The sequence below is a fragment of the Schistocerca cancellata genome, chromosome 1 (genome assembly GCF_023864275.1).
Source record: "Schistocerca cancellata isolate TAMUIC-IGC-003103 chromosome 1, iqSchCanc2.1, whole genome shotgun sequence".
In the NCBI taxonomy this organism is placed as follows: Eukaryota; Metazoa; Arthropoda; class Insecta; order Orthoptera; family Acrididae; genus Schistocerca; species Schistocerca cancellata.
The window spans coordinates 1,192,441,492-1,192,465,594 of NC_064626.1; the positions used below are offsets into that span (position 1 = coordinate 1,192,441,492).

General features: G+C 36.9%; 1 protein-coding gene across 2 annotated transcripts in view; it reads left to right on the forward strand.

Annotated features, from left to right (window-relative positions):
• Positions 1-24,103, forward strand: part of LOC126094509 (prion-like-(Q/N-rich) domain-bearing protein 25) — a 140,288-nt gene that overhangs the window by 53,515 nt on the left and 62,670 nt on the right. For both annotated transcript variants that reach the window (XM_049908922.1, XM_049908930.1), the window contains 2 exons: positions 9,800-9,925; positions 19,912-20,037. In XM_049908922.1, coding sequence (XP_049764879.1) covers positions 9,800-9,925; positions 19,912-20,037 — 252 coding nt within the window. The remainder of the gene's footprint in view (positions 1-9,799; positions 9,926-19,911; positions 20,038-24,103) is intronic.

The window sequence follows — 24,103 nt, forward strand, 5'->3', positions numbered from 1 at the left end:
GAGTCCCTCATGTACAAAAGCATAAGTTGCGGATGATAATGTTCACAGGACTATGTTCTATGGACTTGTTTTTCCATATCTGTCATACTCTGTTCATATATGGGGAAGAACGCAAACTAGCTACTTAGAAAGACTATTTAAAATTTAGAAAATGTCAGTGAGGTGTACAGCAAAAATGCAACCTAGGCAGTCTTGTAGACAAGTTTTTCCTGTCCACTCATAAAACTTTGACACATCCTCTATTATCAGCTGAAAATAATCATCTACAGTCCATGGACAAAGAATAAATAAATTCCCACTTCTATTCAAAGATTGATTTGATGCTGCTCTCCATGCCCCTCTAACCTGTGCAAGTCTTTTCATTGCCAGATAAATACAGCAACAAACATCCTTCTGTATCTGTTTACCATATTCATCACTTGGCCTCCCTCTACAATTTCTACCCCCCCCCCCCCCCCCACCTCACCCACACTTCCCTCCAACATTAAAGTCATGCTCCCTCGATGCCTAAGAATGTGTCCCATCAACAGATCCCTTCTTCTAATCACGTTGTACCACAACTTTCATTTCTGCCAAGATCTATGCAGTACTTCCTCAATTCAATTCAATTCAATTCAATTTTTATTATCACATAACATGCCTTATACAATCAAAGATTGTGACGTAGGTGACTTGTCAGTTTTACATTATATATAGCAATACTAAAAATAGACAATAAACTAATAATATACATGGTGTAACATCTTCAAAGAGGTATTTTAATTACAATTATAATGCATTGTTACCATTCATGAAATCTTCTACACTATAGTAACATTTATCTTTCAGATATTTTTCCATGTCCCTTTTGGTACCTTTTACATTTGGGTCATCCATATCATGCCATATTTTATTTACAAATTTCATGCCCATATAGTATGGGGTTTTTTCATACGATTTTAAATGGTGGGTAGGTAACATGTGGCTCGTTCTATGTCTAGTTTCATATTGATTCAAGAAGAAGTTGCCCTCAAAAAGTTGTGGGTTTCTTTTCATGAAAGTGAGAGTTTCATAGATGTATATGCTTGGAATGCTCATTAGATCCAGTTTTACAAATAAAGGTTTGCAGTGTTGCTTTGGTTTTGCTCCCACCATTGCTTGGATGATTCTTTTTTGTAGTCTAAAAGCTCTAAGTAAATTTGTTTTTTCAGACCCCCAGAAAATTATACTATACCTGATGACTGAAACAAAATATGCATTATATACAGTTTTTCTTACAGCTAAATCAGTAATACTATACAAGATATTCATAACATATACAAGGCTATTCAGTCGACCCAGTATGTTGTCCACATGGTGACTCCATAACAGGTTTTTATTGACTAACACGCCAAGGAATTTGACAGTCTGCAGTCTCTAATTTTTTGTCCATATACCTTATTTCACTTATAGACTGTGCAGATTGTTTTGTGGTAAAATGAACAATTTCTGTTTTTGTAAAATTTAATGTCAAGTTATTGTTTTTGACCCATGCCTCCACTTCCCCAAGTGTTTGTTCAATATGACGAATTAGGTCTACCTCATTTTTACAACAGACTAGAGCTGTTGAGTCATCTGCATAGAGGATAGTATCAGACTGGACCTGACATGGCATATCATTAATATAATATAGAAAAAGCAGTGGCCCTAATATTGAACCTTGTGGAACACCTAATTGAGTGTTTTGCCAGCCAGAGAGAAATTTCTTGCCGTTGATATTAATAAGTACTCAAAAAATTGCAGGCAACTGGTATATTTTGTGATCTGTCAAAGGCATTTGACTGTGTAAATCACAATATCCTTTTAAGTAAACTAGAATATTATAGCGTAACAGGAAATGCTGCAAAATGGTTCAAATCTTATATCTCTGGCAGGAAACAAAGGGTGTTATTAGGAAAGAGACATGTATCAAGCTATCAGGCATCATCCAAGTGGGAACTAATTACATGTGGGGTCCCACAAGGTTCCATTTTGGGGCCCTTACTTTTTCTTGTGTATATCAATGACCTTTCATCAGTAACATTACCAGATGCCAAGTTTGTTTTGTTTGCCGATGATACAAACATTGCAATAAATAGCAAATCAAGTGTAGTCTTAGAAAGATCAGCCAATAAAATATTTGTGGACATTAATCACTGGTTCCTAGCCAATTCTTTGTCACTAAACTTTGAAAAAACACACTACATGCAGTTCAGAACTTGTAAGGGGTGTCCCAAGAGTATATGTCTAACATACGATGACAAGAAGATAGAAGAAGTGGACAGTGTTAAATTCTTGGGATTACAGCTTGATAATAAATTCAACTGGGAGGAGCACACCACAGAACTGCTGAAGCGTCTTAACAAATCTCTGTTTGCAATGCGAATTTTGTCAGACATAGGGGATATAAAAATGAAAAAGCTGGCATACTATGCTTACTTTCATTCCATAATGTCATATGGGATTATTTTTTGGGGTAATTCATCAAGCCAAGCTAAAGTTCTCCAGGCACAAAAACGTGCATTTCAGTGCAGTAATGTGTTCATTGTAAATAAGTATTACAGTAGTTGTATTACATGTTTATTACCTTATAAATAAATAAACTTTTTTATTTTACTTTCAGTGCATTAGTATTTGTAAAATGACTCTTAGTGTTCATTAAAAAATGACGATCATTCCACTTGGGACCTGTGGAATGGTACATTAGCTTATTTGTTTTAGTTGTAAATAGTTATCATGTATTGTTGTTTTTCTGACATGTTCCACATCCTGGAGGACCTCCTCACTATGGATCAATTGGAATGAAAGTAAATCTAATCTAATCTAATCTAATTTTGGTTTCTGTTTGACAAGTGTGATGACATCCAGCTAAGAGATTTGCCTTGAAAACCATAGCGTGCCAATTTTTGGAGAAGCAGGTCATGATTTATTGTGTCGAAGGCTTTGGACAGGTCACAAAAGATGCCTGACACACACATTCTATCATCAAGACATCTGCTGACTTTTGTGACTAATTCATTTATTGCATGGATTGTGCTGCGGCCTTTTCTGAAACCATATTGATTGCCTAAGATAATGCTGTTAGATGAATTGTGATTTTCAATCTGATCACATGCAGCTCTTTCAAATATTTTTGAGAAAATTGGTAACAGTGAGATTGGCCTATAGTTGCCCAATTCATCTTGTTTGCCTTTTTTATGCATGGGCCGAACTTCTGCATATTTTAATCGATCTGGGAAACATCCCTCATGAAATGATTGGTTGATTATGAAAGAGAGTGGATATGCAATACTGTGACGGACTATTTTTATTATTTCAGTGGGGACCTCATCCCACCCCGCAGATTTTGAATTTTTTAGGGACATTATGATTTTGATGACATCTGAGATGGAAACATGAGAAAACTTAAAACATGTGCAATTGCTATCTGTCATATTGGGCTTTGTATTTGGTGGTGAATAGTCACCAAATTTGTTACAGTTTATGAAAAAGTCATTGAATGATTCACAAACGGCACTGGGTTCTGTAACAGCTCTACCAATTATCACTATTTTAGAAGGGCATTTTCTCTCTGCCTCACTGCCAACTTCGCTTCTTATAACAGACCAAACAGCTTTTGATTTGTTTTTTGCATTTGAAATGAAGTCGTTATTTGCAGTATGTTTTGCTAGTTTAACTATTTTGTCAGATGTTTTTTTGTATGTGCTTACATACTTAAGAAATTGAGGGCTTCGATTTACTTTTGCCTTCATATGCAGTTTCCTCTTAGTAGCACTAGACACTCAAATTCCTTTTGTTACCCAGGATCTACTTTTTTGGGACCTGGTCCTCACTGTTACAAAAGGGAAGCACTCATTGAATATACCCAAGAATTCAGTTAAAAAGTTATTGTAATTGTCACTTGTGGAAGTGTGTTTGCTGACTGTCCACTTGGTTTGGCTTAGTTTTTTGCAAAATACTTCCACATTTTCTTGACTGAAATTCCTACATCTTTTTGTTGTGCAGACTGAATTTTGCTTCGGTAGTGATACAAATAGTGCTTTATGGTCTGATACTCCTAAATCTAGAAGAAACTTTTCTTTTACATAATAATTATAACTACTTACAATGTTGTCAATACATGTTGCAGAGCTTGCTGTAATTCTTGTATACTGATCAAAATTGAGATTTAGCCCATTTGTGGCTACCAGGTTCTTTAAGTGTGAAGAAAATTTGTCATCAGTCCTTACATCTATGTTGAAGTCAGCACATATAACCACTTTCTTGTACAGTTTCTCACATTTTAGTTTATGTAGCAGTGTATCAAACTTATCTAAAAATACAGAGCTTATATGGTACCTAGGGGTGCGATATATGCTGATAATTAGTGTGTTATACTCTTTAAGTTCTATACAACAACTTTCAAATGTACCTTCATCATTCAGATGGGTAAAATTCTGTCTGATATCATAGTCTACCATGGAATGAACTAGTATGCAAGAGCCTCCATACCCATTGGTCCTACAAAAGCTGGTAACCAGTTTATAACCTGTAAGTTTATTTAGGAGACTGATATTTTCAGATTTTAGCCAATGTTCATTAAGGCATATTACTTTCACAGATTGTTTCACACTTTCTAGCAAAATTTCTATATCATAAAGCTTCCTGATCATTCCTTCAGACAGACCTCTGATGTTCAAGTGCACAACGAAATTACTACTGCATATATTATTAGGTAGAGGGTCTTTAAAACTAATTTGACTATAAAGTAATGGAACGTCCACCTGGATGTTGACTGCTTGTTCTGGATTCGTTGTATTGGGCCAAATTCGGAAAGAACTGGCCCCCTTCATCAGTTTCCCTGTGTGTGAGCATCTGGATGATGAGTAGGTACAGTTTTCTTGACGATAATTTCAGTCTTTGCTGTATGTTCTGAGGCTGTTTCTGGCACCGTCTCATCTTCTGGACGTGATGTTCCTGTTTGAGCTGGCGCTGTGGCTGCGATTTTGAAATTGTTTTCCCGTTTATCCATTTCCTTGGTCAAAATTGGTTGCACAGCAATTGGTTTTCTTGCACCGTCGTCGTCTTTTTGTATTAATTTCGCTAGCATTTTGCCAACGTATGACTTGCCAGCATTATTATAATGTAGTCCATGTTTCGTAAACAAATCTCTTGCATCTGGAAGATCAAAAAATGTTACATTTTGTTGGGACTTGCATATTTTGTAGAACTGTCTGTTTACTTTTGCAAGCTCCAGCTTTACGATGGAATTGTCTTGCAGGTCGTATCTGTGAGGCAAACTAGTAACTATGATGTTCGGAACTTTCAGATCAAGTAATGTAGTTTTTAAACACTGGGTCGCATGTTTACTCTCATTTCTGTATACATCATTACTTCCACCCATGATTATGACGGCATCATTCTTAGATAGCTCATTAAGTGAGTTGCTGCTCTTAATTATCTCAGTCAAAGGTGCACTGGGTTTCGTCATACCTGTTGCCGTGAATAACGTACTGTATTCATTTATTTTTTCGACAATTTTCTTGGTGTGGCTATCACCAATAGTTATGTGATCTATACATCTAATCTTCAGAATCTTATGTAGCACCAAAATTCAAAAGTTTCTCTTCTCTTCTTGTCAAAACTCCTTATTGCCCATGCTTCACTTCCATCCATGGCTATACTCCATACAAACATATTCAGAAAAGACTCTAACATTTAAAGCTATATTTGATGTCAACAAATTTCTCTTCTTCAAAAATACTTTTCTTAATTTGACTACATTCCATTCCTTCTTTTGCTCTTGTTGATGTTCATCTTATATTCTCCTTTTCCCACACTGTCCATTCCATTCAACTTCTCTTCCTTCCTGTGATTTCTTTGACGGCAAGCATCAAAGTTTTTATTTTTTCTCCCTTAACTGTGATTCATGTCCCAAATTTTTCTTTGGTTTCCTTTACTGCTTGCCAGTGTACATATTGAATAACATTGAGAATAGAATACAACCCTGCCTCACCTTTTTTTTCAACTACTGCCTCACTTTCATGTCTCTCAACTCTTATAGCTGATGCCTGGTTTCCATACAAGTTGTAGATAGTCTTTTGCTCTCTGTATTTTACCCCTGATACCTTCAGAATTTTGAAGAGTGCATTCCAGTCAACATTGTCAAAAACTTTCTCTATGTCTACAAATGCTATAAAGGTGGGTTCGCTTTTCCTTAACCTATCTCGTAATACAAGTAATAAGATTAGTATTGCCTCATGTGTCCCTAATTTACTCTGGAATGCAAGTTGATCTTCGCTGAGGTTGGCTTCTGCCAATTTTTCGATTACTCTGCAAGGAATTCATGTTAGTATTATGCAACCATGACTTATTAAACTGTCAGTTCGGTAATATTCACACCTGCCAGCACCTGCTTTCTTTGGAATTGGAATTATTGCATTCCTCTTGAAGTCTGAAGGTATTTCACTTGTCTCGTACATCTTGCATGCCAGTTGGAATTGTTTTGTCATTTGCTAGCTTTCCAAGGCTATCAATAGCTCTGATGTAATGTCATCTACTCCAAGGGCCTTGTTTTGATTTAGGTCTTTCAGTGCTCTGTGAAATTCTTTTCACAGTATCATATCTCCCATCTCATCTACATCTGTGTCCTCTTCCATTTCTGTCTAATATGGATCCTCTGCTGCCTTAATTATTCCATCTCTTGGGGCTACCCATTCATCTGGTACAGTATTCCCTATTCCCCAACAGTACATTCAAGTCTGTATCCCTTATATAGACCCTCTGTGTACACCTTTCAGATTTCCCTTGTTTGCTTAGGACTGGTTTTCCATCTGACCTCTTGATATACATTCAGCTACTTCTCTTCTCTCCAAAGACCTCTTTAACTTTCCTGTAGGTAGTATCTACCTTCCTCCTAGTGAAATATGCTTCTAAATTCTTGCAATTTTCCTCTACCCCTTCACAGTCAAGTTGCATTTCCTGTCAATCTAATTTTTTAGACGTTTATATTTCCTTCCACGTGCTTCATTTGCTGAATTTTTATAATTTCTCAACGAAATTTGATATCACCTGTGTTATCCAAGGATTTCTACTAGGCCTGTCCTTTTACATATTTGATCCTCTGCTGCCTTCATTATTTCATCTCTCAAGGCTAGCCATTCATCTTCTACAGTTTTGCTTCCCTCAGTCCTAGTCAATCATTACCTAATGCTCCATCTGAAACTCTCAACACCGTCTGGTTCTTTCAACTGATGCAGGTTCCTTTTACTTAATTGCATACCTTCTTGCAATTTCTTTAGTTTCAGTTTACAGTCCATAACCAATAAATTTTGGTCAGAGCACACATCTGCTCCTGGAAATGTCTTATTATTTAAAATATGCTTCCAAAATCTCTGTCCTGCAGTTACATAATAAATTTGAATCCTTCCATTGTCTCCAGGTCTCATCCACTTCTACACCTTCTTTGATGATTCTTAAACCAAGTGTTAGTGATGATTAAATCATGGTCTGTGCACAGTTTTATCAAATTGCTTCTTCTTTCATTCCTTTCCCCCATCCCACATTCACGTACTGTTTTTCCTTCTCTTACTTTTCCTACGATTGAATTACATTCCCCAATCACATTTTAATTTCTGTCTCACTTAACTATCTGAATAATTTCTTTTATCTCATCATACATTTCTTCAGTCTCTTCATCATATGCAGAACTATTTGGTATATAAGCTTGTACTACTATGGTGGGTGTGTTCTGTGTCCACTTTGGCTACAATAATGCATTCACTATGCTGTTCATAGTAGCTTACCAGCATCCCTATTTTCTTACTAATTATTAAACCTACTCCTGCATATCACTATTTGACTTTGTATTTATAACCCTACATCCACTTGCCACCAAACTTCACTAATTCCCACTATATCTAACTTCAACCTATCCATCCCTTTTTGAATTTCCTCAGCTATCTGTCTGATTAAGAGATCTAGCGTTGCACACTCTGACCCATAAATGACTGTTTTGTTTCGTCAACTGACATCCTTATGAGTAGTTCCCTCCTGGAGACTCAGAGTGGGGACTACTTTATCTCTGGAATATTTTACCCAAGAAGATGCCATCATCATTTACCATACAGTAGAGCTGCATGCCCTTGGGAAACAGGGGGTACCTAATGAGATGCCAGACAAATGTGTGGTTCCTGAACAGGGGCAGCATCCTTTTCATTAGTTGCAGGAGCAGGAGTCTAGATGAACGACTTATCTGGCCTTCCAACATCAACCAAAACAGTGTTATTGTGTTGGTTCTGTGAATGGCTGAAAGCAAGGGGGATACTAGAGCTGTACTTTTTCCCCAGAAAAGTAATCGATATAAGAAAATCTGTTATATTTGGGATAGAAATTTCAAATTAGTTACCAGCATTATAACAGAAAGCAACCTGTGATATTAAAATTATTCCATTGATTATATAGATATCATAGACTGTTAATTGTCAATATCAGGGTCATTTGTATTAATAAGGGTATTCATTAACAAATGCCAAGAGTTAAGATATGGCAGTTGCATTAATAACAGAAATAAGAATACTGTCAAAGATCATGCCTTAGCTACCAAGGATGAAAAAAACAGGGATAAAATTTATGTATGGAATTTTTGGCATTGTATTTACTTCCAATCTATCTTTTTGTAATAAACATTTGCACATTATACCAATTTGACATACTACATGCTTAGTAAAATGTTATAAGCGATATTGCAGTTATGTATGAAAAATAATGTAATTTTTTACTACTTTTCCATTATTTTAAAGTTGACTTGTGACCTGTACTAGAGATGAAATAATTTTAGTATTATGAAGATGATAGACTACAAAACTATTATGAAAAGAATAGTTGCTATTCACCATATAGCAGTGGTGATGAGTTGCAGCCAGGTACACAAGAAGACTGTCAGAAACTGAGCTTTCAAACAAACACACACACACACACACACACACACACACACACACACACTGCAACTCACTCACACACATGACCACCAAAGCCTCTGGCAGCTGAAGCCAGCCCATGTCAATGAAGACCTTGTCGGCCAAAAGCGCACTTTCCGACAGTCTCTATGTTGCCCCTATCTGTGACTCAGCATCTTTGCATCTCTGCCTCCTGGATTTTCCATTGTTTGAAAATGATAGACTGCTATTCATAGTATAGTGCAGGTGTTGAGATGCAGTCAGTCACAACAAAATACTGCTAAACACATAAGATTTTGGTCAAAAGGCCTTTTTCTGAATTAGACAACACATGCACACAAATTCACACAGATGCAACACACACACACACACACACACACACACATGACCACTGTCTCTGGCTGCCGTGGCAGCCATAGTCAGTGTCGTGTGTGTGAGTTGCGTTTGTGTGAATGTGGGTGTGTATGTTGTCTACTTCAGAAAAAGGCCTTTGGCCAAAAGCTTACTTGTTTAGCAGTCTTTTTGTTGTGCACATCTGTGACTCAACATCTCTGCTATATGATGAGTAACAATCTATCTGTTTCATAATATTGTCTTTATTCCATCCTGGATTTTCCATTAAATGAAATAATTTTTCAAGTTTACATTATAGGACAAATAAATCATGTTTCACTTATCTCCTTATTCTGTCTTTTAATTTTAATCTAATTTTTTTTTAATTTAATTTTTTCAGTTGACAGCTAATGGTATGTGATGATTTGTAAAATTTATTATCAACTTGGAAGTGCTATGAAAAATCGAATTGCTTTTAAGGAACCCACAATTTTGATTAAAGTTCTTAAAGTTTATTGAATTGTTTTGTCCAGGGAAACGCATTGGTGAAAACTGTATGTTTGATGAAGAATGTGACTCTGGTGTGACATACTGCCGGGACCGCAGTACTTGTGACTGCAAGCCTGGATTCCGTAATCAACAATCATCTTGCATTGCCAGTGAGTGTCAGAATACGTTGTACTTTATGTTCTAATCTAGTTAATGAATCAAGCAAATACACACATCAAAAAAAGTATTGCATCAATTTGGCTCCATGAGTTCCAGAACCTGTACTGAAAATTGGAATAGAGATCAACATAAACATCATTTCCACCCTTTTTATTGCTAATGAAAACCACACATTGCATGTTGTACCACCATACAGCGAGACCTTCAGAGATGGTGGTCCAGATTGCTGTACACACCGTTACCCCTAATATCCAGTAGCACGTCCTCTTGCATTGATGCATACCCGTATTCGTTGTGGATTACTATCCACAAGTTCATCAAGGCACTGTTGGTCCAGAATTTTCCCACTCCTCAATGGCGATTCAGCGTAGATCCCTCAGAGTGGTTGGTGGGTCATGTCGCCTATAAACAGCCCTTTTCAATCTATCCCGGGCATGTTGGATAGGGTTCATGTCTGGAGAACATGCTGGCCACTCTGGTCGAGCGATGTCATTTTCCTGAAGGAAGTCATTCACAAGATGCGCACGATGGGAGCATGAATCGTCATCCATGAAGATGAATGCTTCACCAATATGTTCCTGATATGGTTGCACTATTGGTCGGAGGATGGCATTCACATATTGTACAGCCATTACGGCCTTCCAGCGGCATACATGTCATGGTTGAAAAGATGTACCTCGCCATGGACGTCAGGAGTGAAGTTGCGCATCATGCAGCCTATTGTGCACAATTTGAGTCGTAACACGAAGTCCTGTAGCTGCACGAAAAGCATTATTCAACACAGTGTCACTGCTCTCAGAGTGCCTCCGAGCCATAATCCGTAGGTAGTGTTCATCCACTGCAGTAATAGTAGCTCTTGGGCAGCCTGAGGGAGGCAGGTCATCGATAGTTCCTATCTCTCTGTATCTCTTCCATGTCCAAACAACATAGCTTTGGTTCACGCAGAGATGCCTGGACACTTCCCTTGTTGAGAGCCCTTGTTGGCACAAAGCAACAATGCAGATGCAATCGAAGCACGGTATGGTCCATCTAGGCATGGTTGAACTACAGACAACATGAGCTGTGTACCTCCTTCCTGGTGCCATGACTGGAACTGATCAGCTGTTGGACCACCTCCGTCTAATAGGCACTGCTCATGCATGGTTGTTTACATCTTTGGGCGGGTTTAATGGTATCTCTGAACAGTCAAAGGGATTATGCCTGTGATACAATATCCACAGTTAATGTCTGTCTTCAGGAGTTCTGGGAACAGGGGTGATGCAAAACTTTTTTTGATGTGTGTTTATTGATGAAGATATTCATAAATAAGGATCCAACACTATTACTGGTAACAAGTTTTTAATATCTTGACACATATATATCTCTTTTCTGATTTTCTCTCCTGTTATTGGCTATTCATCATGGTAAGATCAGCCAACACACTGTCTTTCCACATTTCTCTTCATCAACCCTTTTTCTGGTGGAATACTGTGTTATTTTCATTGTTCTCTTTGACATGAAGTCATCTACCATTCTCTCCAGATGTCCTAATCAATGTGTTCTCTGTGCTTTGAGAAATATGACTATACTTTTCTCTTTTGTAAGTTGATTTAATTTATGAGTAAATCTTATTCACAAACTTTGTGCTTTTCTCACAACCAGTATATTCTTCATTGAACTGGGCTCTGCTGTCTGCATCCAGTTCTGTCCTTGCACACTTTCATCTTGTAGTACAAAGCAAGAGTAGCTGTTTAGATTTGCTGTTCTTATAATTAAAGAGGTCTTAAATGCCTGTAAGATTGCAAAACAGGCTCTATTTACCATTGAGATGGATGCTCGGGTGAGATGCACCAAACAACAACTTATACTCAGGAGTTCATTTATTCACCTCTTTACACAATTAAGGCTTACAAATAACTGGATGGCGGAACTACACAAAGATAATGTTTTGCTTAGTTAAAAGATGATGCTGAGATCGATACTGGTGGCGATCTCATCGGCGCCAGACCATCATCATGTAAATAAGAGTGCCTAGGTAACTGAAGCAGGTGATACATTTAATTATTTGTTAGATGTTCTTTGATCTTGTGATGCTCTTCTCTTCTCAATAAAGGATTTTATCATATATATGGTCATATTCACATTTAGAGAGACATATTCTTCCTATAAGGTCACAAATATGTGTCAGATTCTTATTTATTCCTAATGCCAGACTATTAATGTGTGGTACCTCCATTCAGTTGTAAACCTCAGTGGTTTATTTTAGAATATTTTGCTGAATGGCAGTCAATGGAATTTCAGACAGTTTCTCCAAAAGAAACTGATGAAATGGTGTGAGAAATCATGGGGTACTGTAAAGGGCTGTTAATTGTTGTAGACCACCACAGCTAAATAATATAGGAACCAGGCAGTCTGTAGCACAGAGAAGATGGACTATTTTACACACATCCTCATCAAATCAGACATGACTTTTCCATATTAAGTATACAGTATTACAAAAGGAAAATGACACAGTAATTGAGTGTTATTCATAAAAGTCTCATTACAAGAATGTCTATGTTTGGCACATTTCTAAGGCAGTTACAAGTGGTCATAATTATTGACAGACTCCTTCATTCATTATGACTACTTGCCAAATCCCTACTGAAACAATGAACATACAATGGCAACACCATTTCCCAGCAGCTACCACAGTCTACATTAAGCAATGGCAGTCCTATGGTTTTGGGAGCACCATGAGCCAACATTATGAAATTACAGCCAGGAATATCCTCAACACAACAGCTACCAAAACTGTTCTGAAGATTTTCATTGGTTGATGCAACTTCTAATGTCTCCAGTTGATAAAAACCCAATTTGCCATTTTCACAGGACACAGTACAGCCTGCTGCAACTAATCATCAAGGTTTGTACCATGTTAGGGACAATACTGTGCCTTGGAGAAACAGTCAAAACCTGACTGATATATGTAACTGTGTTGTAGCTTTAGTACATCAAGCTTTGCAGGGTGAGGTGGATCAAAAGGTCACAGAATCATGCATGTCTTCAGGTTGTCGAATGAGACTGAAATTCTTTAAATGAATAAGATGTAACAGGAAAGAATACTATGTGAGATGCCTACCACTCCCCTATCACTTCTGGCAACTGCAGGGACATGATTCAAATACCATTCCCAGGTTATATGTAACAATTTGGTGGTGGCCATTCAAGAGGACAGACAGCTTGTTAGTTGTCATGGATTCACAGAAAGCGCCACAACATTTGCTGCTTAGTTCACAGCTCACATGGCTGCTTTCATAGGTAGTCCTGCCTCTGATGGGTTCAGAGATGCCTGTGACAGGCCTGGAGTTGGTGGTTGTGGGAGGATGTATGGGACAGGTCTTGCATCTGTGACTATTGTAGAGATTTGAGCCATGGGGCAAGGTAGTTAGAGCAGGGTCTGCCCCCACTCCCATGTAGCCACCTCCTGTGTGTAGTGGACCCTGGTCTATTAAGCAGACCCTGACACCTCTCCATCCTATGACCCAGATAAAGGAAACTGTGGCCTAAATGGCTGCAGAAACTGTCTGAGACACTTATACAGACCCTGCACTAGGCTTTTTACTGGAGGTCCACAATCGGTCCTGTCAGTGATGCTACAGATGGTGCACTCCGCTTTCATCTCACAAGCACTGTAGTTAGCCACCAGACAACTTGAGAGAATCTCTCTTGATCCAAAGCAATATTTATCAATAATAATGACTTTAGTCACCACCTGCAGTTGGCTGCAACTTGTGTTCTTCATGGCATCTGGAAGGACCTGTTCCTCATCTGGGATGACTCCCCCAAGTACACACACACAGTGTCCATTAGACTTCTTGCCCATCTTGGCAGCCACATCCCTATGGGTCACCATCACACATCTGACGTTGGAGCCCTCAACTACCAATAATACCCACCGAGCGAGGTGGCGCAGTGGTCAGCACACTGGACTCGCATTCGGGAGGACGACGGTTCAACCCCATGTCCGGCCATCCTGATTTAGGTTTTCCGTGATTTCCCTAAGTCGCTCCAGGCAAATGCCGGGATGGTTCCTTTGAAAGGGCATGGCCGACTTCCTCTCCCAATCCGATGAGACCGATAACCTTGCAGTTTGGTCTCTTCCCCCAAACAACCCAAAACCAATAATGCCCACACTTTAGAGGCACTGAGGCTTCCACTAAAAAAAGGCAGATGACTGCAGCTAGCCCAGGAGCTTTATCAGTGACAGATTGTGCCTGACTGAAACCTTTCTGTTGGGAAACCAGTGAAGCTCTGCAATTGGTCCCCCATAAAGTCTTTCAGTGCCTGCCACACCTTGAATTGGCCTTCCATTCAAGCATGGGTGATTGGTCAACCTCAATGCAGACAATAATCTGTACAACTACAGTAGTGGACTGACTGGGAAGGTGTGTGGCAAATGTTGGATCTCCCTCGGATCTCAACACCCATTGGCAACAGCCTCAAGCTGCATAACTAAAGCCAACATTGCCTGGAACAGTGAGCAGAGAATCACCAACTCAACTCACATCTGAACACAGCATTCACCTTCCCTATCCATACTGAAGATGGTGGAAAACTGCGCTATGCAAACACATATGAATGTCATGATTAAACCACAAAAGCACATAGACAACAACAAATAAGTACTTGCTGCTAGTTAGATGCTTGCAAGATAAATGCACAAATGAACTACTTTTGTGGTGCTGCTCATATAGGAGCCGGTGACTGACTTAGCTCTATGCAACTGCTGGCTGGTCAAATTAAAACAAATGACAGAGCAGTACAGATTGCATAAGTATACATTACACAGTTAACACAAGACTATGCCTCATAAATACACAAACACACAAGATACTAATGATTTAACTACAAAAGCACACAGTCAATTGTAAATAAGTGACTTGCTTCTTCTTAGAGCCTCATAAAATAAATACACAAAGGAACTACTCTCTCCTGATGATGGTTGTACAGAAATCAGGGACTGATTCATCATGGAAACTTACCTAGTTAGCTGCAATGAGTGGGTTCATGGGTCATGGGTCTCAGCATCAGAAGATTATTTAAACCATTTTTGTTTTGCAATTCATGCAGTGATTAGCAATTACATTTGTGCTTGAGAATGAGCAAATAATATTCTCACTACCTTTGAATCGTAAAATGAAAAAACTTACAAAATTATCAGTGATATTCTAAGATATTGTAGATTACATATAAAATTATCAGTCACTATGTATCTGCATGTACCAACATAATGTTTTTCTAATAATCAAATATGGTACTAATGCAATATAATGATGTATGCATAGTATGTACAGCAAAAATTGATAACATTAAATGAAATAAATTTCAAGCTGTGTGAGAGAGGCACAGTCATCTTGAAAAGTGCAGTCATCCAATGGGAATAGTATCTGCACAACTGAATAAACATGGTGATCTAAAATGGCTCCTCAGATATTACCAATCATAGCAGAAGCTTTTTTCAAGAAACTAAAAATAATTACACTTATGTGCCAATACATTTAATCCCTAATAGCATTTGCAGTTAATAACAAGTGTAGATTTAAGGTAAATTGTGCAATGAAGACCGCCACAATATTGCAAATAAATATAATTTTCATTTTAAAAAATCCATTTGTATCGCAAGTTTAGAATGGAGTTTTCTGCTCTGGTGCAAAAGGCTATTAACACATTGCCTGCAGACAAACGCCAAGAAATTGAAAATCCACAGATATTAAAAAATAAAATAAAATAATAGCTTAGCCATTCCTATAATTTACCAGAATATTTGAAATCAAGGATGTAAATTTCTCTAATGTTTGTTTCAGACAAATTTTAACTAAGCTATTATACATACAGCTGATGGGCCTAGTGTTCTTTGTAAATGACATAAGAGATACATTCTTCCCACTTTTTGCTGCAGCTGACACTTTATTAACTCATTATATTAAAACATCACGACGAGCTCATTTCAGCAGCTTTTACCATTTTCAAGCAATCCTGCAATGATGGTAGAACGTTTTGTGATATTTCATGATAACAGTGTATTCCTTACACCTGCATTAGCAGTTGTTTGTTCTATAGTGTATCATCATCATCAGGATTTCCCTCCAATGAACTGGGTAGGAACTTGGTGAACGTTATGTCTTCTTGGTTTCTGTCCTAGTATAGCTCTTCCCTCTCCACTACATCCCATGTTACTACTCTCCTCTGAGATCTTCCTTAACCTGGTCTATCCATCTCTTTCTAGCCTCCCCAATTGGTCTTCTTCCCGGTACCTCCATTCCAAATACTGGTGTGGAGTTGGAGTCAGGTGCATTTGCTTCACATGACCGAACCACTTCAATCTCAAAGCACTCATCCTTTCCTCTGTAGTCAATGTCATGTGCAGGTCTCTCCTTACATAATTATTCCTGACTCTGTCTCTCCTAGTTTTTTATAGAGCTGACCTAAGGAACTTCATTTCACAGGCTTGTATTTGACTCTCTTCTCTCTTATTTATGACACAGGCCTTGAGACTATACATCATGATTGGCAGGGGATAAGTTTTATACATGGTCTGTTTGGCTCTTAGAGGGACTTCTTTGTCCCAGATTAGATTTCATACTTGGTGGAAGAAGCTACATCCTTTTGTTATTCTGTTTAAGACTTCTAGTTTAAAACTTCCATTGTGTGATATGATGCTACCCATACAATTGAAGCTTTTCACACATTCAACCTTCTCACCATCCAGTATGATCCTACAAGGTGTGGATGTCCTGCTCATTTTCATTGGCACTGTCTTGTTCCTACTCACAGTTAACTTGAATCTTTTAAGTTTTGTGTTCCAGTAATCTAGTCTCCTCTGAACCTCCATTTCCGTCTCTCCCCAGATAGCGAAGTCATCAGCAAAAACAAAAGCATTGAGTTCTTCATTTTCTTCTTCCTTGATTTCTTTCAGTATTGTGTCCATAAGCATAATAAAGACTAAAGGGGAGATTGAACTACCTTGCTAAACACCTCTCTTTGTCTTAAACCATTTTGATCTTCCACCTCCTACTTGTACATTGCTCTCACAACCATCGTACAGCATCTGGACTTTTTTAATTAATGAATCAGGAACATTATGTTTTCTCAAGCATTCCCATATTTTATCCCTTGGTACACTGTCATATGCTTTTTCCAAATCCACAAGTACTACTATCAGGTCCTTTCCTTTTTCCCAATACTTCTACATTAACTGACGGAGGGAGAAAATGAGATCAATTTTTCCCTATTACTTCTGAACCCATGCCGTTGTTACTCTAATTGGTGTTCTAGAACTTTCGACAATCTTTTTTCTATGACCTTTTCCATTATCTTAAGGCAGTGTGGTAACAGTGTGATTCCTTGGTAGTTGTTGCATTTCTTTCTACTACCTTTCTCAAACAATGGTATTATAATTCCTTTTTTCCATTCATCCAGCACTTTGTTTTCTTTCCATATCACTCCCAGCACCTGGTGTAACCACTGTATTCCATGGATTCCTGTGGCTTTAATCATATCCACTGTCAGCTCATCTACTCCAGCTGCCTTCCCACTTTTCATCTGTTTCAGGGAATTCTCAGTTTCTAACCAAGAGACTGGATCCTGTTCCTCCTCTAATTCAATGACTTCAGTGTCACTTTCTTGTGCACCTTCCCCATTCAGTAAGATTTCAAAATAATTCTTCATCTCTTCTCTGATACCTTCTATGTCTTTTATAATATCCCATTCCTCTGTTTCAATCGCTTTTATCTCTTCTCTATCAGTTCTTTTACTTTTCAATAACCCATATAGCAGTTTTTGGTTCTCTTTGCTATCCTGCTCTAGTTTCTGGATGAATATTTCTCAACTCTTCTCCTTTTCTTCTTTCACAGTTCTCTTTGCTTGGAGTTTCTTTTGTTGGTATTCCTTCTCCAGTGTTGTCACCTTGTGTTCATCTTTTGGCACCAGCCCTTGGTTCCGATTTCTTTTTTCAAACTCCATGTTTTTCTTTGCCATGTTACGTTTTTTAATTGTGCCTTTTACTCTATCATTTCACCAATTGGTTTCTTTGTCTTTCACTTTACCCTTTGTTTTGCAGCATATCTGCACAGCACTGTTAACTATTGATGTTTTAAATAGGTTCCACTCTTCCTCTACACTACACCTTTCAGTTTTTGGCAATTTTTGTGCTACTAGATTTTGGAAACTTTTCTTATTTTCTTCTTCTTTCGACTTCTACTCCTTAATTTTTGGCATTCTTTGTACAGCATTCAAACTTTTCATCTTATAATTTAGATCAGCTACTAGTTATCTGTGGTCACTATCCAAGTGCTCACATGGTACGACTTTAGTGTCCCTTACTTTTCCTCCAATTAATTTGTCTGTTAATATATTGTCTATAACTGTCTACAATATATGTCATTTTGTTATTAAAACATTTTTTGGCAAAATAATGTTCATATTCATTCAACAAATTTTAATGCACTGATTGCAACATGAGCCAGTAGCATATGAACTGTAGCGTAATAAATGTATAAAATAGATATAAGATGCAACAGTTGCAGTATATAACATATTTTATAAATGTGATTATAGCTCCACACAAACAAAATGTAAATCAATATATGTAATGCTACAAGAGTATATGGCTTGTGTGTATGTTAACGGGTGTTTAATTTATGTTTCAACATAATATAATAAATATATAGATGCATACATAAATATAACGAGTTAGCAAAGTGTCAGTTGGAGCAAAAACTTGGAAAAAGATTTGTGGTATGTCACTAGCTGATCTAATATACATTGTGGTCCCATCAGAAAGAAAACTTGTGTAAAGTTAAATAAATGCTTTGTTTGAAGTGTTAGATAAAATGTGAGAAGAATTGGCTTACTTCAAAGCAGCTGTTTTTTCCCTTAATTTCTAACAAGTAGTGAGGGTAGATTAGCAAGAGTCATAATATTATGCTAGAATACCATACTACAGAAGTAGCCTACAGTGAGTGTGTCTCCTTGTTAATGTGTTAACTTACTTCGTTCTCAAAAGATTGCCATCAGTGTGAGTTTTATGAAACACAACCAGTAATGGGTGAATCTTGTGAGACAAATGAGAATTATGAAATAACTGTCCAAATCATTACAGAATCTCCAATTTGCTACACATTGGAAGAGGATGGTCCAGATTGTAACTTTCCTTTGTTGTCCAGAAATATAATATAAATGTCTCCTATGGTAATTATAGCAAAAGAGAAACAAAATACAATATCATTGCATTACAGATAAGTCAGAAATGTGAAGGAAGATAAATTTTTGTTGAGGCCAATAATTACATATTTTTATGATTCTTAATATCAAAAAGCATATCATTCATTAAGGGAATAACATGAAGTATTAAAACTTTGAAAATCTACTGCAATTAAATTAAGCAAACTATAATAGGAAAAAAAACTTTCACTAAGAACCAAAATAAAAACAGCTAATATTTTAATATTTCCAATTGTCTTGTGTAGATGTGAATCATGGACAATGAAGAAAGTGGATCATACCAAAATAGGCCTATAGTCTTTTGAAATTATGAGTTTGGAGAATGATCATAATGGTTTCATGAATTAAAAAAATAAAACAAAAAACTGTCTTGGAGAAAGTGAAACCAAAATTCGGTTGAGTTAAATTCTGTAAAATCACAGTTGTATATTGCAATATGGTACCATGGCAGACAAAATATTCTCATGGATCTATTTACAATAATCAGTTTGAGAGTAAAATGCTGTATAGATAAACATGAATAAATTAGTTATGTTCTCTGTGTGTAGTTTTGATATTACAGCTATCGCACTGCATGCCAAATAATAATAATAATAATAATAATAATAATAATAATGAAAGCAATAATAATGTTCTAGATTAAAAGTCTTAGCTATCCTAAGGAATGTATTTTTTATATAGTGTATGCTACTGGATTGTCTGGTATTGTTATTATGTGTATTGTAATTTTCAGCTATCGACTCTGTGTGCTTAACAGACAGTGACTGCAATACACTGTCATTTTCATCTTGCCAGGATAATTTCTGCATGTGTAGGCAAGATTACGTGCCTAGTTCTTCAAGGCAGGCGTGTCTACCAGGTACTACATTTTTTAATTTTAAAATTATTGTGCTGTTTCATCCTCTGCTCACAAAATATCAGAAACAGAAGCTACTTCTTTGAAAAATAGCAATACAATCAAACTATGCTAAAATGTTAATAGAAAATGAAAAACAGATATTTAATAAAAATTAAGAAGCAGCAGCTTTCCTTCTAATTTCCTGCACTGTTAGTTTACAGTTAATACAGTGTGGGCCCTACAGAATAAGTTTCTGAGGAAATGGCTTCCCTCTGTTAATGTATTACCTTTACTTATTGGTGTGCTCCTGGGTGTTCTGCCAAGTGGTTGTTTCCATTTTATGTATAATATTTCGACGACTGATCTAGTCATCTTCTCCAGGTGTTGTGAGTTTTGCTTTTATGTGTAATCGCTACATGGATTCCAACCAGATACCATGATTGAATCTTATTTTTTAAAGGGGCTTAAGTCAACCAACACGCATTTGTGAGAAATTGAGAAAACTGTTTAATTTGTATGATAACTTTATATTGGCATCTTTATTGGCATTTTTACGTTATGTGATTGTCAAACAAGAGAACTGAAATTACACATTCCTTTTTATTCACATTAACTTTACGTTGATTGCATATAATGTAACATGTATGGTTCTAGATTTCACAATATTAATGCATCATTCTACAACAATAATAAGTGTTTGACAATCCATTCACTTGTCATCTTGGCTACTGTTCTGTGCAGACAACTTCAAAATTTCTTCATAGAAAGGTATGTATTCATCAAGAAGGTAAAGACTGGAGTTTTCCCAAGTCTTTGAGTGTATTAGACTTAACAAGCCATTTTCTGATGAATAAACTAGTTTTTCTGGTGCAGTCAAGGGCCAGAGAAAAATTTTACTAATTAGTTCACTGATCATACAGAAGTAGAATGTAAAAAATTACTGATAGAGAATGTCACCTTCATATGCCTTCCAATACTTTGAGTTCAGAAATTCTTGTCTTCTTGTTGAAATGGGGCCACACCATGATTTGAAGTCTAGTATTTCATTAGCAGCAACCTCCCTAATGAGAAATGTACATTTTGAAACTATAAGAGTCATCTCTCAGATGATGTGCACTGTAAACAATCTGTCTGGCCTCTTAGTTTCCTTTTCATACTGCCAAAATGCTATCACAGGGTAAAAAACTGTGTCCTCTCACTGGAAAGTAACGTTGAGTATCCCAGTATTGGTTAGATACGACAGAAATCTACTGAGCATATCATTGTCCTTTTGAAGTATGCTGTTATCTGAGAATGCATTAACTCTGGTCTATTCCTGTGGTATACTCTTTTTAGCACTCATTGTATTATAAGTTACGTATGATAGCTTGTGAGGGAGCGTGACGGGTGGGGTGGGGGGGTAACCTAGGATTATGGAACATTTTTAACATTTTGAGGATGAATGGCCACTTCTAAGCACTCATAAAAAAAGTTCCAGTTAAAAATCTGTGTAACACCGAGTTTTAAGTCAGTTTCTTGAAAGAAAAATAACTGACTACTCTACAGTTTTCCTGCATGTTTGACTGTGTGAATAATTGAAACAACACTGTGCAACAATCAAAAAAATTGCAGTATATTTTTTTTCTTGTAAACCCTACTGACAATGACATCTTGAGGTGTCAGGTATTCTGCTGGATATCAGCATCATGCAAGAATGATGCTGATATCTGGCAGAATATCCAACACTTCAAGATGTCAACTGATCATCAGGAAAGTCTGAAGAAATACACTACTGGTAGTGCTATCTAGTGAAGTGAGTAGAAAGTGTTATATGATATGCACCACCATTAGTGCTACTATCTAAGTGTTATTTTCAAAGGGGCATGAACCACTTTACCTTTGAAGGAGCATGATTCATTGACTGATGCCCCTATACAAATGAGATTATTTTTCAGAATCCTATAGAACATTCATTAACTGAAGGACTGGTGTCTCATTAATGTCACTTTGTGCAGTTAGAAACGTAGTGTCTTAGGTAATAACAAACTAAAAATCACCAAATTATGGACTGGTTTTCTTTAAAAATATGTGATTCAATTAAGAAATCTACCAAAATAAAGATGTCAGAAAACTTAATAAACAGGGATAGGGGTTCCAACTAAACAAGGCTTGGGATCTGGCACTCAACTTACTAAGTTCTTGCCAGTTATCACATCCACCAGAGCTTTAAAGTGTTGAGAGAAAGTGTGTTATATGGAATATCAGTGTTAGTCTGAAAAACAAAAGAGCATCAAAGGGTGCAGTGGACATCATGCATCAAACTTGGCTATAAATAGCGTCTTGAAACTAACAATAATGAAATGTAAAAATAGAACTGAACACTGTAAACCACTATTTCAACAGCTAAAAATCCTACCACTGCCATGCCTCTATATATTGGAACTAGCTTATTTTACAGTACAGCACTTGGATGCCCTCGACAAAAATGCAGACCGCCACACACTTGACACCAAAAAACAAAACACAGTTACAAATTATAGCCCACAACACAAAATTATATGCAAATGGGGTTAAATGTATGGGCATTAAAATATACAACCACCTCCCAACAGACATAAAAACAAGCAAAAACCCAAAAATAATGAGAATTAAATTAAAGGAATTGCTACTAAATCACTGTTTCTATTCCGTACATGAATTTCTTGAAACAAAATTTTAATTACTTGCAATAAGCTGTTCATTCAATTGTAGATGTCTCTACTTAGTAAGATAATTTAATTATTGTACGTTATCTATATTCTGTCTGTATCTCTTATATTTATTCTGCTATGTGCAGTATGCACCACCGTCATCTCTCATCACACACCACCTTTTTTATATTTTGTCTATATATCCTATATGTATTCTGCCATGTCAGTTATGTGCCACTACTGTCATCTCTCATCATATACCATCTTAACATACTTTTTCAAATTGACTTGTCCTATATCATGATGTGCTTTGCTGTACAAATTGTATGATATACAGGACCAATAATAAATCAAATCAAATCAAACAGGACTTCACAGTCTGGTTGGTGTCCAGGCAACAAGTACACATAAAAGCCAAACCTGCAGCACCTGAAGAAGACAGCTGGGTCAGTCATCAAAATATTGTGAAACAACAACTTGGCAGAACACCTGAAAGCACACCATTAAGTATTCATGATGAGGAAACCTGTGATCATATACCTTAATTTGCCTTATGTCTGTAAAGTTTCTCTCTTCCAATGGGATCTAAAGAACATGACTCAATGAATGAAATGAAGAGGCACACACTGGATGAAACTCCATATATGAAATTTGTAGTCATTCAAATAGATAACAAAATGAGGTGATACAAGTGCCTAGATAAGTTAAACAAAAAGCTCAGTTTTGCCAGCTCTGCACTTCAAAATCTGTCTTACATCACTAACCTGAGGTGGAACTGCTAGCTAACTTCATATATTTTCACTCAGTACTGTATCCTTTCGCATAATTTTCTGGGGCAATGCAGCTAACATGGAAGTACTATTCTACAAAAGCATGTAGTGAGAATATTATGTACTGTTGATAATCAAACATTTTCCAGTAGATTCGGGTTCTTGGAATTATTAGATGCAAGCACCAATCCTAATGTTTACCAGTATTTAATAAATACAATGAATTTAGGATGAACAGTGAAATCCACAACTAAAATTCGGCCTACATTGTTTTGTCATCCCTGCTGGAGTTACTGCAACAGGAAACCCAACAGATGCATTTGCTTCAGGAAAGATGTGGCGCACAAAGTTATTTCCATCAGTGTCCATTTTGCAATATACACTATCTTTATAACTAATGATGAAATCAAGATGTATGTATTTAGATATGTGAGGTACTTTGTTAGCATTAGTAATGAGCAATGGCAACAAGTAGAAGTGCAACATTTCTCAGTCCACGTAAAAACCCTAATTTAGATGATGAAAAATGTAGAAAATGCAAAAATGTGTTGAAAATGGGCATCAGGTGTATGGAATGTAAACATTTGTTCCATTTTTGATGTGCTAAAATTGATCCATCAGTGAAAGAAAGCAATGAATTCATGACAA